At 54.0% G+C, this 14,510-nt stretch overlaps 1 protein-coding gene across 1 annotated transcript in view; it reads right to left on the reverse strand.

Moving 5' to 3' along the window:
* Positions 1-3,384: 3,384 nt before the first annotated feature.
* UCK2 (uridine-cytidine kinase 2) overlaps positions 3,385-14,510 on the reverse strand; it is a 66,551-nt gene continuing 55,425 nt past the window's right edge. Inside the window, exons 4-7 of the mRNA XM_038586213.1 lie at positions 13,168-13,310; positions 7,158-7,255; positions 4,649-4,697; positions 3,385-3,845 (exon numbers count right to left, since the gene is read on the reverse strand). Coding sequence (XP_038442141.1) covers positions 3,706-3,845; positions 4,649-4,697; positions 7,158-7,255; positions 13,168-13,310 — 430 coding nt within the window. The 3' untranslated portion in view covers positions 3,385-3,705. The remainder of the gene's footprint in view (positions 3,846-4,648; positions 4,698-7,157; positions 7,256-13,167; positions 13,311-14,510) is intronic.

Below are 14,510 nucleotides of genomic sequence, written 5' to 3' on the forward strand. Positions count from 1 at the left end.
CAGTAAAGGCAGGGTGGTAGAAAGAAAAGGAGAAGAGCAAGCATCTGAAAGAAAGAAAAAAAGCCTACGTCTCTATTTAGCTACTCACCCTGTTCCTGAGGCAGGACCAGCTATGCCCTCACCACCTCTAAGAGCAGCAAGGAAGCTGAACTGGAACACCAGCCACCTGGCCTAGTAAGGAGGGCAGCACGGGGCCCCAAAAGATTAAAGGGGACTCTGAACTCCACACCGACCCCACTGCTCTCCCCAGCCTGTCCTCTGCCTTGTACTGCACATCAGGCCTGTTCCCCCCACCCCACCCCACCCTGAGGTAGGGTGAAGGACAGTTAGGGAAATCCAGGCAGTCCTTCCCAGAAGCACAGCCCTGCAATCCAGAACCTGCCCTAGCCTGCCTAACCCAGCATGGGTCCCTGGTGCTGGACTCACTGACTGGCAGGGGTGAGACTCCAGAACAGAAGAAAACGCTGCCCTTCCCTCTGCCAGCCTTTAGGTGTTAGCACACATCAAGGGTGCTGAACAAGGACAGCAAAGGTGATACACAAACTGACTGGGCTCCCATCCCTCTTGCTTCCCAACCGCTCTGAGGAGCCTCCAGCCTGACCTAGTGGCCTAACGAGAGACTGGCAATCTGCCCTGGGCACAGAGACAAGTGTTCGCTGCCGAGCCCAGGAGGAGGGCAGCAGCATCCACGTGACCACTGGGCAGCCAAGACCAGAGCAAGTTGTCGCCGGAACCTCTGGCTCTGGAGGATGAACTGGAGACCTTCCCTGGCGACCTCCCCTGTCCTGTTCTTCAGGGATCCCCTTGTCTAACCGCCTCGAGGGTCCATCCTATTCACTGCAAACCAATTTCACCTCCTCGGGTCCAAACACTTGTGGGCTCCTCATACAGACTCCAACAGTCTCTCTGCCCCTATCGGCCTCAGGCTGCCCAAGAAAAAGAAACCCGGGTCAGCACAAGTTCCATTAGCATGAAAGAGTTATGAGGGCAGGCCTTCCCAGGACACAAAGCTTGGATGCTTGTTCCCCAAAACACTTGGGTCTGTGGGTCATGCCTGGGCCGGGGGGTGGGGTGTGGGGGAGAAGCAAGCACCATTGGGCAGCTTTGAAGCCACAGGACTCCCATGCACACGTGGCCAACATTACCCCGTCCAGCTTGTCGGTACCTCCCCCCTGGACCACAGAGGGGACCCAGAGCACTCGGGTCATGGTTTCTGGCCTAGGGTCACGGTGTCTGGTCTAAGGAGCCTACCCCTGACTCTCCAGTGGAACCAGAGAACTAGTGACTCTCAAAATACCAAGCCCAGGATTTGTCATATAGAAAGCTCAAGTTCAGAGAGTTAGCTGAATGCTGGGGTGGCCACACGGGGGCAGAGCTGCTCATCCCTTCCTTGCTCCAGACAGTGTATCACAGAACCGAGGGAGTTGCCGGCGCTGCCCAGTAGGCACAGCCCCGTGCCCCAAGCCAAGCCACCAAGAATCATGGGTGATGGTTTTCCCCGGAGGCCAGGCAGCCCTCGAGCCATTTCCCAGCAAGAACTGGGCTACTCAGAGACACTGGAGGCTTGGTCCCAACACCACAGGTAGATGAGGAAGCAGCTAAGGACGTCAAGGCTCAGAGATGAGAAGACTCCATCTTCCAAGGCAGTGGGACAGACAGCCAAGGCACTAAATGGTTTGGCACCTGGGAGCTTCAAGTACAGTCGAATGAGCTACCCACCGAAAGGCCAAGGCTCCCCCAGACGGGGGTGGGCTGCCCCTGAGCACAGGGAGGCCCCAGCAAGGCCACAGGCCTTGGGTCCTCAGGATCCTAACCCAAGCCTGCCACCCACCCTTCATCTTAGAACCATACAGGGCACGACGACAAAGAGAATACTGGTTCTGAAACTTTCCAGAACGTATTCAACCCGGTGAGCTGACCGGCCTTAGATGGAGGCACCTCGGGAGCCTCCCCGTGCTCCGAGTGGGCAGCGGCTGCCACAGGGAGCTCCCCGCAGAGCCCGCAGCCGTCTCCTGAAAGTCTCGGGTGGGGGAGGCTCTGCGGGGGAGGGGATTTGACTGTTTGAAACAGCCAAACAGAGTGAGAGCTGAATGGAGTCCAGAAAAGGGGGACCAAAGGTGGAGGTCACTAGGTCAGAGGGACAGTTCGGTGTGACTCGAGAGTAGCAGTGTCAGGTTTTCCTGAAAGGCTCCAGTGGGCTAGGAAAGCAATGGAGGGAGAAGGTTCCCCAAAACGTTTCGGGTGCCGGCAGCCCCCGTGGGGCAGCTGCCAACCTGGCCTGGAGGGCACAGACATGGTCAACCAAGAAATGAAAGCCTCTGGCTCATCTGCAGTTAAAAGCGGAGGCTTGAGGACCCTAGCGTCATACCTGCGAGGGCTCACCTGGTCCCACCTCCTCCCCCAAGGATCTGCAGGCATCTGTACCTCTCCCGGAGAGGGAGCCCTCAGGACAGGTGGGTGTCTCTAACCCCGTAACTATGGCCTATGTCAGCCCGCCGGGCCGCTGCTAGGGACCATCCGGCCACCAGTCCCTGCGTCTGGGCGAACAGAAACTCACACTCACTCCCCGCACGGGCAGGGCCCTCGCCACCCTGTGAAGGGTGGTCGCCAGCCGTCCTTCTGCCAGCAGAAGTCCCCAGCCGAAGCCCAGAAGCCCAGACTTCAGAGGCCACCTGCGGAGCAAGGCCCAAGGACTCTGCTGGAGGACTTCCCTGGGAGGCAGGGGGAGCCAGTGTTTCCTCGGACACCATGGCAGGTCCCATTCTACTCTCTCCTTCCCCATCTTACTGGGAAACGAGCCCATCAGATAGATTCTTGTCGGGGAAGGAGGGAGAGGCAGCTCTGGCTTCTGGAGACGCTGAGAAGTGGACGGAGGGAGGGAGGGGCGGGAGCGACCCGGGCAGCCAGAGGTGGGGCAGCGGGCAAGGAGAAAACACAGAAGACTTGTTCTCCTCAGTGGGCCTCTTCCCTGAGTTTGATTTTTGAGCTGAGGTCTTGCCTAATTTCAACTCAAAAAAATTAAAACAATTAAAAAAGGAGAAGAAGAAGAAAAGCAGAGAAAAGAAAAGGAAAAAGGAAAGAGTATCTCTTGTCGACACACCATTAAGTTCCAGCTCCAAGAAGGTGGCATCTGGCAGGGGAGGGGCAACCAAGGCTCCCGACTCCACCGTCCTCCAGCTGCAGAGGCACTACAGCCGTGAGATGTGCCTCCCTTCCTCCGCTGCCCGCCTCCCCCCACACCCCTGCCTGAGCCTGAGCCCCATCCCACCCCACCCCCGGAACACGGCAGCAACGGCCTCTCGGTGAGACTCCAGCTCGAGTCCCAAACACTCAAATACAGGCCCTCCTGCACAATACTTACAGCAAACAGCTTTACAGTATTTGTACATTTACACAAAAATAGATCCTTTTATATATATATATGTATGTATTTATAACTGGTTACACGTTGGATTCATAATTAGGCATCACCAGTAGTAGTTGGCACAGTTTGTCATTTAAGCTCAGGGTCAAATTCGATTTCGTTTCGCCGCTCCAAAGCACAAAAAAAAAAAAAAAAAAGGGAAAAACAAAGGCATGTCATCTCCATGGTGTTTTCTTAAATACAGCAAATGTCATAGGAAACCACATGTACGGATGAACAGAGCCTCTTGATCCCTCCTCCGGTCTCTTGAAGGTAGGGGCCAGGTCTGAAGGAGACAGGGGTCAATGCGGCCGGCTGCTGGACTCCGACGACTGCCTCTTGCGTGAAGGGATGTAGCCGTTGAGATAGCCATTGGTCTGCCGTTTGGAGAGCCCTCCGTTCAGGATGTCCTGAATGTGCTGCACAATGAGGTTGATGGCCACTGTGGGGCACAGAGCGGCCACGTTAGAGATGGTGCAGGGGGGGGACCAGCCTTCCACCAGGGGACCCATCAGCACCACCCCCCCAAGTCCCAAGTAGACTGACCCCTGCAGAAGAAAGCTCTTTCCTCCAAGGAAAATGTGATATGGGGCTCTCTGTTCTCAGCATTAGAAATATAAAGTATACGGCCTGCTTGAGATTCTCTCTCTCTAAAATTAATATATTAACGAAATCTTTTTTAAAAAATTAAAAAAAGAAGACACCATGAAATATATTCATCGCTACGATGGACACCAAATGGTTTAGCCAAAAAAATTAACTGTTTAAGCGGAGGAATGTTGAAATTTATTAAAAGGAGAATGAGAAATCCAGAAGTACCCCTACTTCTCAGACCAGCCAAAACCTATAAATAGATAAATAAACGCAACCAGCTCCCTTTCAGAAGGGCTATCTTGATGGCAGGTCATTCTAAATCAAGATGAAAATGTACTTTTGCTAAAGGGTGGCCTTGGATGCAAGGCCTCGGGGGGTCATCGCTGGGAGTGACAGCCAAGGACAATCTCCAGCCCTCTGCTTTCTGCTGGAGAAGCACGAGTTCCTGTTTGTCACTATGCACGTATGCATGGGGGCCTCTTCCCAAGGCCAAACGTGTAGGCAGAAATTCCTTTCTGGCCCCCAAGAGCAAACCAACAGTGGTTCAGCCACTGTCCATGGAGCCTACTTTGGTCACCACATCCTGCCCCAAGTATGACTGACATAGGGTAGAAGTCATGCCCCATGGGATGACCCCCCACCAGGACTCACCGAGGTTATCTACACCTCTCGGAATGATCACATCAGCGTATTTCTTGGTCTGTGGAGAAAGATAGTCACAAGGCATTAAAGAGGAGTTCCAGAGAAAGCGGCCCAAGTCCCTGTTGAGGGGTTATGAGGAGAGAGGTCAGCCTTCCTACCACTGACCCCAGAGAGCGGCAGCTTGAGGCTGCGAGCATAATATTTTTCACCCCCTTTATCTAAATTACAATAAATCAATCTCTTGATTTTTCATTATTAATGTTTTAATACTGTTCAAGCTTTGGCCTGCACAGAGAACGTGGTCTTTCAAACCCAACTCATAACTGCGCCCTCTCTACTAAGAAAAATGTGAATTAGAAAAGCCCAAATTTAAAAGGGATGTGGTTCACCTTGGACTTCTACACACAGTCTGAAAGGTGACACCACTGATCCTAAAGCAAGGGTAAAGGGGATCCCTGGGTGGCTCAGTGGGTTAGCTGGGATCGAGTCCCACAGTCGGGCTCCCTGCATGGAGCCTGCTTCTCCCTCTGCCTATGTCTCTGCCTCTCTCTCTCTCTCTCTCATGAATAAATAAAATCCTTTAAAAATAAATAAGTAAGTAAATAAGTAAATAAATAAATAAAGGGTAAACAAACCCAGAAAAGACGACCCCCACTGATGACCATTTTCATCAGCTCTGGGATCCCACTTTAAAACAAAAACAAGGACAGCCCAGGTGGCTCAGTGGTTTAGCGCCGCCTATAGCTCAGGGCGTGATCCTGGAGACCCAGGATCGAGTCCCACGTCGGGCTCCCTGCATGGAGCCTGCTTCTCCCTCTGCCTGTGTCTCTGCCTCTCTCTCTCCTCTCTGTGTATTCTCATGAATAAATAAATAAAATCTTAAAAAAAAATAATAAAAATAAAAAAATAAAACAAAAACAAAAGCCACAATTAGATACATTCCCTTTTGCATTTTCTTATTTTACTGAGATTTTTGTGGACCAGTTTACAAATAACTGTGTTCTGGTATATGACCCACATTTAGAAGGAGACCAAATAAAAACTGTCTTCAGAACGTGGGCATCTTCTATACCAAAACCGTTCGAATGTAGCTGTGTCAGGCCCAAATCCAACCTGAACCAGGCAGACTGTTGATCGGATCCAAACTCCTGGCTTATGCAGGAGTGACCTGATCTTCCCCGAGCACAGAGGGGCTGGACTGTGGGGACAAGGAGAAAGCACCCAGAAAATATGCAGAATTCTAAGCTCCATGATAATTAAGTTAATCAGCAGAGAATTGGCAGTTAACGCTCATTTATGCCCAATCATAAGTTTACCTAAGTTCAAAAGAGCAGGAGAAGATAGATAGATGGAAGGATAGAATTTCCTGGCTCCTCAGCTATCCTCTGCCCTCTGCCCAGAAACCTAATCCTGTGACCCAGCGCTCTCCAGGGGAATGAGCAGGGCATCGGCGTGATTCAGGCTGACTCAGAAAGTCCACCTGTCCCCGATTGGAAACAAAAGTCTGGTCTGGTTTGACGCAAAACCTACTCACAGACTTGAAGGAACACACAGTTTGAGATCAAACTTTTCCAGGAGAAAGCAAGACGTTAATTACAATGAGAACCCGAGAAATCCCCACGCCTCGATGCCCTAGGATTCCAGTCCCCCAGAAGAGATCGCCCAAGCTCGGGCTAAGTCCCCATGTCTCCCTGCTTTCTCTCAGAGCTGAATTATAAATCGTTAGGGAGTCGACCTGGTGAAGACACACACACGACACGGGTGCAGGCGTCTCTTGAGTTAAATGCTTCTTCTCAGACGACATCATCTCCTACTTCTTCCTCTACCAGTCCCCCGTCCCCCACTCCACACCCTGGTGCCCCTCAACATTCACCTGCCTGTCCCCATGAAGCTCAAGAGTTTTTCCTGTGCTGTGGGATGATTCGCTGAAAGCTAAAAACTCCCCATATCCCCAACCTTCCTTCCCTGAAGCCACCTCCCCAGAGAGTTCCTAGCTGCCACTGGAGGAAGGAGGAGTCTGTTGCCAGGGCAGAGGTATGGAAGCTTATTCCAGCATGGCGGGACGCTTCCCATATGGGAACTTACACAGGCCCCAAAGACAAGCTCAAAGGGAGGCTCCACGCGGTGGCGGAAGAGGTTCAGAAGCCCTCTGCATGCACAAATACTGCAACTATCACAGACCTTTGGAAGACCCAGATGGCCGAGCCTCTGCTTAGAGATGGCGCACGGTCACAGCTTGAGCCCACCAAGCAAGGGGCGCAGAGCTCGCTGGAGTCAGACAGCAGGCCCCCCGAGGGACCACTCTGCCAGAGATGATGGCCTACAGCTCCTAGAGAACACCCTGGGCAGCACACAAAGCCCCAAAGTCCGCCCTTCCGTGGGACTGGAGGTCAGAGGATCCCTCGGAGAGGAATGAAATCCAGGCTGGGGGGCTCCGTCAACTTATATACCTTTATTTGTACGGGTTAAGTTTTAAATTCTAAATTCAACAAAAAACAAAACCAAGGACACAACTCACTGGCAAGCAGAATTCCTCAAAGGCAGGCTTGACGAACGTAATGTACTGGGATAAAATCTGCTCAAGGTCCCTCCCTCTTTCGCTGATGTCCCTTAATACTATAAGAAAAGGAAAAACAAGAATCAAGAAAATGGTGCATGAGCCAACACGTGTCCGCCTTCCGTGAGGCAGACCCGGCTCACATGGACGCCACAATTACTCTGGATGGATGATTCACAAGCCGGATTCCTGAGAGACTTGACCAAGAGCAGGTCAGCAGCAGCTTCAAGAAAAACATGTTACATTTTTATGGCTATAGTCAAATTTGGCTCTGACCAAACGATCTCTGTCTGGCCCAAGCCAAGAGTCTCTCCTGGCTTCCAGCAGCATTTGACCCAAATAAAATGTCAGTGTGACACAACATAAAAAGCAGGACATTCCTGCAGAGCTTAGAACGGGAAATAGACGGGGCCCAGAGAGGCAGTGGGGCTCCCTGGCAAAGGCCCCCTGCTCACCTGGGTGCCGTCCCCTTGCACTTACTTACCTGTGTGCCGACCTACTGCCGACGTGCCACCTGATTGCGCCTGGCTCCCCCCCACATTTCAGCCCCTACGGGGTGGAGGGCAGGCAGAGGGTCCAGCTGTGGTCAGCCATTCCTGCTAACCCCAAGCACAGAGGATTGCGAGCAGAACACCACTTAGGTGAAAGATGACCACACCACGGTGTTGGAAACGGTGAGCTGGAGGTGTAGGGCCACCTGGATGGGTCCACGCTCACCATCTTCCACCTTCTTCCTCTGGGGCAGTGGTTCAGGGGCTTGCATCACCTTCATTATTTTAATAGAGCCTCTTGTCAAACAAAACAAAACATAAAAACAGAAAAGGGTCTGACCACCACTGAAGGGACTGGAGTCCTGGCTCGGCCACTCTACGCTAACTGCCCTGAGCCTCAATTTCTCCCCCAAACTGGGTAATGAGAGTTTGGGAGGAGATTCTCTCAGTCAAAACACCCCTCCCTACAGATGTTTTGTGAACCTTAGTACCACAGCCGCTCAATCTTCCACCTCCCACCCCAAAGGGGAACCCTGTCCATCAATAACCACTCAGGAAGGCCCCTGGGCTCCTCGAGACCATAGGTTCTGGCGTCAGTGTGGGAGGAAACTCACTGCAAACAAACCAGGGAATGCCTGTGGGTGAATTTCTGGAAAGCCGTGTCTCTAGGTGATTGTGTGCTTCACGTGCGCGTGCACCTGTGCAGGCAGGGGCAGGAAGGAGGGAGGTGCCTGTGATTAGGACTCGGGCTGGCAGGGACCTGGGAGCTCAGACGACTAGAAGACTGTCAGGAAGACCACATTCCAGAGGGTCAGGTGACAGTGCCATAGCAGTGACTCCTCTAGCAGCTCCTCAATCTACAGGGAGATTGCTCTGCTCTGATGAGCCCGGGTCATCAGAGGGTTGGCTGGTCGCTGATCAAGGGTCAGGACTTGCCTCGCAGCCCAGGCTAGCGGCGGTGCCTCCCCGAGCCAGGAGATGGTGTTCTCAGGCATTCTGAGGCGGGGCCCGGCAGCTGGGCCAGGGAGACGTGGCCAAGGAGGCCGAAGAGCCGCCACGTGGCTCAGCCCCACAGGCCTCCAGGGCCCTTGGCACGCCGGCCACCGAGCTCCCCTCAGCCAAAACACACAGCCAGTGTGGCCTCCAATTCTTCACGTCTCCAGATAAAGTACAAAGCAAAAAAAAAAGGAAGCCAGGGCAAAGGGTATCAGGACCAGGGAAAAAAACAAACACAGGCCTGCCCACACTTAGGCAGCCTTTCCTCAGAAGTCCTGCAGAGGCCTGATGTGCTTGTTTCACAGGACACGCTTTTCACACAAGTGCTGATGGCTCTGGCAGCACGGGAACCTTTGTCCAGCACGCACACACGGGCACACGGCCTCTCACGTAGCTCTGCTACTGCCCTGAGCCCAGGCCCGCGGCTCCCTGGTGACCCGCAGACCCGAGAGCTTCACGGGCCACGCCACTGCGGAGGGGAGAGTCACACAGAGTCGGCTCTGGGGGCCCACGGCGACCCCTGGGGCCACCACGGAGAGCACGGCAGGCAGAACGGAGCTGGATTTGAATCCTGACCCCTCCCTCTTACCTCTGTGACCTTAGACAGGTTATTCGACCTCTGCAAATCTCATTTTCCTTAACTGTAAAACAGAGACATGATACAGAGACTTCCTCATAAGGTCAGGAAAACAGGGAGACGTACAGAAAACCTCAGTACCGTGGCTGGTGCATCGTGTGCGTTCATCAACCTGAGCTCCTACCATGGGTTATGGTGTAACAGAATCTGGGAAGCTTCTAGGGAGCGATGGCTCCCTGACAGAGCAGACTCCTGGGAGGGCAGCATCGGTGTGCTCAGGTGGGCTCAGGTGGGCTCAGGTGAGCTCAGGTGGGCTCAGGGGGGCAGGTCAGACCCAGCTGAGAGCTGAGGGAGGGGAGGTCTTGCGGCGCTCCAACACGTGGGAAGACGCAGGGGAGAGGGAGAAACGGGACAGAGAGGAGCCACCCACAGTTTCTACCCCAGAAAAGGAAACAGGAAATGGGTGAGAATGCTGCCCAGATGCTGGGAATGTGCAAAAGCAAAAGGCATCACCCACCTCTGCTCCCCAAGAGCCTTCCACCAAGTCATCACGTTCAGCACCCTGAGACCCCTCCTGAGCTGGGTCGGGACAGCACAAGGCCAGACAGGTCACTGCTCCCCAGTCTCCCCAGTGCCCCGCTCCTCAGGCCGAGTCAGGAAACAGGGCCAAGCCAAGGACTGACTCAACAGGGTCTTGGCACAACCCAGGAACTCCAGGGACTCGAAACCCTGGTCATCACTCTGACTCGGCACATTTGCTCGGAAAGGAAAGGCCCGTTCCGAAGAGGGGGTAAAGGGCAGGAAACAACCCGTCTGCCCACCTTCCCGGCTTGGCTTCCACGGCCGCCCTTCCAAAGCCACCAGGGCTCCTCTGGTCAGCCAAAGCCAAGGATGAGATCTAGAAGGACCCGGACTAAATTACAATTCCTCCATGGCTCAGTCGATTGATTCACTTTGAAAACTAGTCAAGGAAACGTGTTGCCGTAGTGAACACAACAGACTGTCCCAAGGTCCACTGCAGCCCTGACGCTGTGGGAACAGGACACAGAACTAGAGCAGGGGAGAGGGCAGGGGTCAGCCCTCCGTGGCCCCCTCAATTCTTCCCGGCCCCCGAATTTGAGGGTGGGTTAGAGTACATAACACACACGGAGGGACGGTGAAAGCTGGAAGAAGCCAATACCCCCGCAGTACGAGGGGTTCCCAGGGGATGGAGGTCAGTCTTTCCAAGGCTGCATGGCCCCACACGGAGGAGTCCTGGGATCCTGACCCCAGGGGTCGCAGGGCCAGGAAGCAGGACATGCGGTGGGGGTAAAAGCGGGACCCCAACCAAGTCTGCAGGAACTTCTTCTGCCCAGCGGCTGCTCCTGACGAACCCACCCTCCCTTCCCACAAAGCACATGCCAGGCATGGTTTTTGTCCTACGTGGGCAGAGAATGAATTTGTAGAAACAGCATGTGGAGAGGCCCTGCCAAGTCCACCACGGAAGGGACTCGCCAGCAGGTGACACGAGAAGACAGAAGGTCTGCGAGGAAAAGCGGCAGCCTCCCCGGGAGCAGCGGGGATGCGGGGGTGATAGGACCGACCCAGAGAAACCCCACGGGTGCTGCCGTCACCTCATGTCCCTCTCCCCACCCCCGGTTTCACACAAGGATCCCGGGACAAGGGAGCAAGAGGGGGATCTTCTGTGTCATCGGCGCCACGATGATCTGTTTGAATCACAGGCCAAGAGAGTCTGATTTCCAAAGACCCTGAATCCTGTAGTTCTTGAGCCTGGTTCTCACCTCCTGCACCTCGGCTCGCGCGCCCTCCTCCCTCAAACATGACTGCACCGCGACGATGCCATCAGCCCCGCGTCCCAGCTCCTGAGGACGTGGTGACCCCCCAGAGCTTCTGACCAGTCCTGGAGGGAAACTCAGGAAAACAGAACGTCCACTATCTCAGGCAAAGCAGGCTTCTGATCCGACACGCGGACTGTTACCAACCAACGCCCCACCAGGCATTTTTCCTGCGTTTGCCCCTCATCCTCACGACCCAGGGATACAGGTCGGTACCGAATCAACCCGTGGGATTACCCCTATTTGTCAGGTACAAAGAGGTTACGACATAACCTGCCCGAGGTCACCATATCTCTACTAGATGGTGAAATCAGGATTTAGGTCCAGTACATGGGACTCCAGTCTTTTCACCTGGGTGTATCGTGCTGCCTCCCTGATTTGGCAGAGTAATGGGGACATTGAGCAGATCAACCAAGGCAGGACCTGGGTTTAGGAACTAAGGTGATAAACCAGGCCCTGGCGCAGATGCATGAGGGACGGGCAGGCTCAGGCCTTGACTATTAAAAAAGACCATGCAGCTCTTTCCTGGCCAAAGTCACGACCCTAAAAACAGGCCAGTCCCCTTCATATTACCCATTAAGAAACCCGAGCCTGGGACGTCACACGAGTCCCAAGAGCCACCACCAAAGTCCCAAAGCTAGCTGAAGGCTGTGGACTAGAATATGGGCCTGCCACTCTCCTGTCGTCCATCGCGGAGTTCTATCCCTCCCCGACCCCACCTAGGAGCAGAAGTTGTCACCACAACTCACTTCTCATCAAGTGCAGACGCTACTCCTGGGGAGGACAAAACTCAGGGACTCATTCCTCTATATTCTGCTGGTTCTGTTTGTGAGTTCTTGCAAAAAGAGGGCTTAAGTGGATAAACCACAAATTTGTTTCATGAGCCGAGAAAAGAAATCATCACAGGCTTTGAGGTCAGAAGGGCTGGAACTTAAAAAATCCTGCCCATGATTTGCTCTGTGACTAGGAGCCACCCTTGTCACTTCCTGGGTCTCGTTCCTCTTCTGTGCAATGGGGATGCGCGACGGGGACTCGAAGTCTTGCTCACTTGCCTCCACTTCCCTTTCTCTCTTCCTCGCCCATACCCTGCCGTGGCCCCCACGGGGGGTGGGGGGGGTGGGAGGTGGGGGCTGTCATGTTCTGACTCTGCTTGTACCATCATGTCCCTCCCCAGCCCTCCCCGCCCTGCCCAGCCCCACCTCCTGCAGCAGCCCTACCTGCAGTCTTCACTCCCATCTGCTCCATCAGAGTCATCTCCCCAAAAGAGACTCAAGGCCCTTTCACTTGCCCTGCTCAAAACCCCTCGGTAGCTCTCTCCCTGTCTACCAGGGACCAAATAGGAAGCCACAGCCCCTATGATCTGCCCCAAGCAATGTCTAGCATCTCTTTGGTCAGCCTTCTAGGAACTCCAGCCACCTGCTTCCCAGAACAAGCCCTGTGGGTCTGCATTTGCACCGTGATTTCTTGGGTTGTCTACGTCATCACCCTCGCACACCCCCATGAAGCCTCCTGATCCCCTCTAGTAGGAGCAAGTGCTCTGCTCAATGTCCTGCGGAGCTGAATTCATGGGCTCCACTCCCCAGCAAAGGGCAGTTCTGTGTCCTCAGGACACCAGGCAGAGACTCACTCAGGCACACCCTCAGTAAGGGCTGCATAGGAAGCGACCGACCGACCCTGCTCCGCAGCTGGCCGGACAGCATGACAAAACTTCCACTGAGCTTTCTGGAAAAGAAAGGGCTAGAGAAGTGAGCTGCTGGGACAGGCTGCCCCGTGCTGCAGGTACTAGGTATTCATTCCTGCCCCTGGATGGCCTACAGTTAGCTCCTGTCTTGATTACGAAAACCATGAGGAACTGGGCATTTAATCACACTTTTTTCCAGCGAAACCAAAACGTAAACTTCTTATTTCATCTCCGTGACCTCAAAAACCTTTCATCATCCAAAAAAAAAACCCACAGAGACTAATCCCTCCTCAGATGTCACCCAATGTTTGAACAGCAGGACATCCTGGGCTGAACTGACTCAGTTGGACTGGGCCACCCACCGGGGGCACCGGAGGCTCATAGGACGCACCTCTGCGGGAGAGCCGGGTGTCCGCATCTGTGTCCACGAAAAGCTTCATCTGGAACAGGTCTCGCACCTCCTGGGAGTAGAAGGCCAGGATCCCTTCAAAGAGCACCACATCCGCGGGGTAGACAGTGACTGTCTCCTCCTTCCTGCAAAGCACAGAGCAGATGATGGGCTGAACCAGGCAGGGCAAGCACAGGGAGGAGGACACAGCATCTGTCTCTGAGTCTGGGGTCCTTCCCCATACGCGTACAGCAGGACCAAAAGGGGGAGCTCACCCCCCAGCCCTGCTGAGCCCTCGGACCACCAACGAAGACCCGCCAAAGGGCCATCACCACTGGGGCAAAGGTCTCCTCTGACCAGTTCTTCTGAACTGTCTCCTGGGGACAGATAACATGCTGTTGAACGCACAATAGCAACAGACAGAAGCAGATGTGATTTCTTCTTTTCCCTGGAGGCGTCTCCAGGAATGCTCTCGTGCCGGAATTTAAGGAAGCTAAAGCTGAACTTTCACAAAACAGAAACTCACAGTTTTCTCCCAACAACCCCACCCCTCCCCCTGTGCGGAGGCAACTGGTAGGAGGCAGGAAGGGATGGGAGAGGAGGAGGCAGAAAAAGGAAGCTGCGGGAAAGAGGGGAGAGGAGAGGAAGCATCTACAGGGAAGGAAAGCCTCCGGAGCTCCGTCGGGTCTGGCTCTACCACAAGCAGCATTGTGGCCACGGGTCAGGGCTGTGGGGTGCTCCTCCCCCCCCCCACCCTCCTCGATGAGGCAGGGGTACCCATTACCTCTCCATCTACCCCACAGGGTCGCGATCTGATTCTGTCCTAAGCATCACCTACTGCCTCTTGCTCAAAAGTCACTGAAAGGGAAGTAATAGTAACCGCTGCAAGGCTTACGTGGACATTTATGAATAAAACCCAAGAAAACAAATTTTTTTAAGGTTCTTTAAGACAATGGGTTTATCGGTGGAAACATAGGGAAGTCGGCGGCTGCCAAAACAAGAGGATGCGCTGAACTTCCCTCCCATAAACACTCTTTGATTCCTTATTAGCTCAGAGCCTTGGGTTCCTGTCTAAATTCTAAGGCAGGCGCTGCTGGAACGACTACCAAAGTGGCAGAATGTGGGGCAGAAAAGACAACAGAAGAGGACCAGGTGAATAAGAGTAGGAGACACTGTGCAACAGTGATGTTCTCTGGATGCACACAGAATCATCTAGGGAGCTTTTAAAAAACACCTATCGGGACGCCTGGGTGGCTCAGCGGCTTGGCGCCTGCCTTCGGCTCAGAGCATGATCCTGGAGTCCCGGGATCGAGTCCCACATCAGGCTCCCTGCATGGAGCCTGCTT

The sequence above is a fragment of the Canis lupus genome, chromosome 38 (genome assembly GCF_011100685.1).
Source record: "Canis lupus familiaris isolate Mischka breed German Shepherd chromosome 38, alternate assembly UU_Cfam_GSD_1.0, whole genome shotgun sequence".
Classification (NCBI taxonomy): domain Eukaryota; kingdom Metazoa; phylum Chordata; class Mammalia; order Carnivora; family Canidae; genus Canis; species Canis lupus.